A 2,920-nucleotide genomic window follows, 5' to 3' on the forward strand; every position below is an offset into this window, starting at 1 on the left:
CTCCCATGAGGCAATATGAATATCTGCTACAAGCCTGCAATAACCATATTGAACACCTAGACTTTATTGCCTGCAAGATTTACAAATGTTACAGTCAGGGCTGGTATTGAGCCCATTGCATGTGGACAGTGGATTTGTGCAACTTTAAAAGCCCTTGGTTGAATACCTGTCTGGTTATCCATCTTTCACACATTAATATCTATTCTACTTTATATTTATGCATCTATAAATGAAAGACTTCCATCAACCTGTTTGCTTCAGTGAACATGTGACACATCCTACTTAAACTGCAGCCAAAGCCAGCAGTTCTTAACATATCCCAACCCTCAAAAGTTAAATACTCCAGGCGAGACATTTAATGCAAATTTTTTTTTTTATTTAAATAAGAAAAGTTAAATACAATAAAAACAGGACTTTTAGCTTGTTTGTTGCCATACTGCAATGTAACGCCGACTGTAGAAGCCAGCAATGCATCAGCTTACACTGATGGGACGCAAGATCCCTCGTCATAAGTTTTACCCCTTGTCGCACACATGCTCTCCGTACTTCACTGGACCGTGCCGACTAATACTTCAGATTCCACTGAGCAAGATTGCTACAGCTTGGTTCAGTGGTCCAAGATGGGACACCACCTGATTAAAACCCATTTATGACCACCATCATCCAGTTCATCTCACCTCCCCACTCTGATGTGTATAGAAGTCATATTTCATGTATCTAACCCAGCTATGTAGGAGCACCATGATGGGAAGAGACTGACACACTGGGAAATACATTGTTCTGATACTAGAAAACCCTAAGAGAAATACAAAATATGACTGTGCGAGTTACCCAAGTTTATTACAGTCACAAGTAGGTGGTCTTAAACTTGTGACAAGGGAGAAGTGTTCAATTCTATAGTCATTGCAAATGGAAGTCCTTAAAATGAAGTTGAGGTCAGATGAGGTACTTAGAAGCCATGGACCTTCAGTTGGTCATCTTTAGCAAGTCCAACCTGTAAGGAAAGGATTGGGATTAGATACAGGTACAAGCCAATATCCAACACTGTGTGGTGTCTTGTGTATGTGGCCACTCACCTCAATAAGGAACTGACAAGCATTCTTACGCTGGTCTCCCTGAAGCTGTATCACCTCTCCGTATTCTGGATGGTCAACGACAGTACCATTGCAAGCAAATTTCTGTAAGTTATCAGAATACACCCATATTAACCTTCTGCCAGGGATCACACTTCAAGTCATTAGAGGAAATCTACCGTCATAAGACACTGGGCTCTGAATGGTTATCTTATATTGGTTATCCATGGTCTCCTTAAATAACTTAACATTAGGCTAATGAGCCATAAAGGCTACACTTGAGACTTATCTGTCTGCACAGGTTGTTTACTACTTGCACATTGAACAGGAACAGGTGGGGTAGTGTAACAGTCTGTAAAGTCAGACCACAGAAGGGCTGGGTAAAGGCTCAGTAAGAGGATGGATGATATGGATAAGAAATAAGAGGATAACCTCAGTCACTGGATCTATGAGCAAGTGTCTCTGGTTTAACAGGCTTCACTTTTATGGCAATGATCAAACATTTACCTTCTTAAAGGCTTTGACTAGTTTCTTCTTGTCGTAATCATCGGCTATGCCCTGCACGGTGGTCAGAGTCTTCCGGCCGTTTCTTTGCTGGATCCTTATATGAATGGAATCTTCTGTGCCCGCTGGGAGCCAGTCATTACCCTTACTTGCATCAGCAAAGGGGTCTGCAAAGAAGAGATAACAATACCAACATTGTATCATCTAGTTTCCTCACATGGCACCGAAGGGACCAGGACCCAGAGATGAGTACTTAAAGGGTGGGAGGAACAATGACATCAGCTGGATACACAAACCTTACTGATGTGCATTACAGATCTATTAATAGATATGGATTGTGTACAATAGTCTTGTAAAATGACTAGACAACCATGACACCAGGGAGCACTAGCACAGAGCAAGCAGTGTGCAGGGCTTCATATATTCTGGTAATATAGATGAAAATAATTCATCCAGCTTTAAATGTGATTTAAATTTCCCTTAAAACCCAACGCATTCAGGAAGGAAACAAAGAGAGGAGGGGCCTATTACAGAGGAATAAACCCCGCCCCGTGACGCCACCGCGCAGGATTAGGGAGCTGCGCCACAGCCTCAAAGAAAAGGAAATGAGATCCGCCATCTTGTCACCGCCTCATCCCTGAGGAAGACACCGGGCCGTCCATTTTAAAATTAGAAATAAACAACCCGACTATAAGAGTCTTCCGCACCGGCGGGACAGTGTAGATCTGGCGGCGCTTCACAAACGGTAATTAACAGCGAGAGAGCCGCATCACTTCCGCAGGATTGGATTAGGATCAATGCGCGGCGGTTCCCTTCACTCCGCTCTATAATCACACAGGATGCGAGAAATTCGGGTCGAAAAAAAAAAGTCCTAAATGACATTTCTATCGGCCGATCTCTGGCAGATACTCAGTATATTAATATAACAACTGCCAAATCTAAGAAAAGAATGAACCGCTGTGGAGCGGCCACTCACCGAAGGCCTGGAGGTTCTGGATAGCGGACATACGATAAGATGAGATTTCCTTGGTGAGAACTGCGGCGGAGCGCTTCCTGCGTGTGGATACGAAGAGGAGCTTGTGTAACACGTATACAGGAGGACGGCGGCACCAGCTTTTATACCCCGCTCCGATGACGTCAATGCGTAGCCATGACGCTGGACCCCGCCCCACTTGGACTGTGATTTGAAAATACCTCGTCGGTTATGTAAGCGTTACTGGGCGTAGACAACGCCTCGGCGGCCATTTTACTTGTGGGCAGTAGGGTTATGTAGCATTATCCCGAGTAGTTTGTGGTTTTTCGTGCGTCTAAAAAATCTCGTGTTCTTTACGGCAGTAGATTGG

General features: G+C 44.0%; 1 protein-coding gene across 1 annotated transcript; it reads right to left on the minus strand.

The window, feature by feature from the left end:
- Positions 1-354: 354 nt before the first annotated feature.
- Positions 355-2,713, minus strand: EIF1 (eukaryotic translation initiation factor 1). The gene is made up of 4 exons (XM_072111379.1): positions 2,554-2,713; positions 1,581-1,744; positions 1,077-1,178; positions 355-994 (listed from the first exon to the last, which is right to left on the minus strand). The coding sequence occupies exons 1-4, from the start codon at positions 2,582-2,584 to the stop codon at positions 950-952; spliced, it is 342 nt and encodes a 113-aa protein (XP_071967480.1). The 5' UTR covers positions 2,585-2,713; the 3' UTR covers positions 355-949.
- Between the last annotated feature and the right edge of the window lie 207 nt (positions 2,714-2,920).

This window comes from Engystomops pustulosus, chromosome 6 (assembly GCF_040894005.1).
Source record: "Engystomops pustulosus chromosome 6, aEngPut4.maternal, whole genome shotgun sequence".
NCBI classification, from domain to species: Eukaryota; Metazoa; Chordata; class Amphibia; order Anura; family Leptodactylidae; genus Engystomops; species Engystomops pustulosus.

Coding starts and splice junctions, on each gene's coding strand:
- EIF1 (XM_072111379.1), bottom strand. CDS start 2,584: ATGTCCGCTATCCAGAACCTCCAGGCCTTCG. Junction 1,745..2,553: donor CCAGAACCTCCAGGCCTTCG/GTGAGTGGCCGC, acceptor TCTTCTTTGCAG/ACCCCTTTGCTGATGCAAGT. Junction 995..1,076: donor CTTGTCAGTTCCTTATTGAG/GTGAGTGGCCAC, acceptor CTTTCCTTACAG/GTTGGACTTGCTAAAGATGA.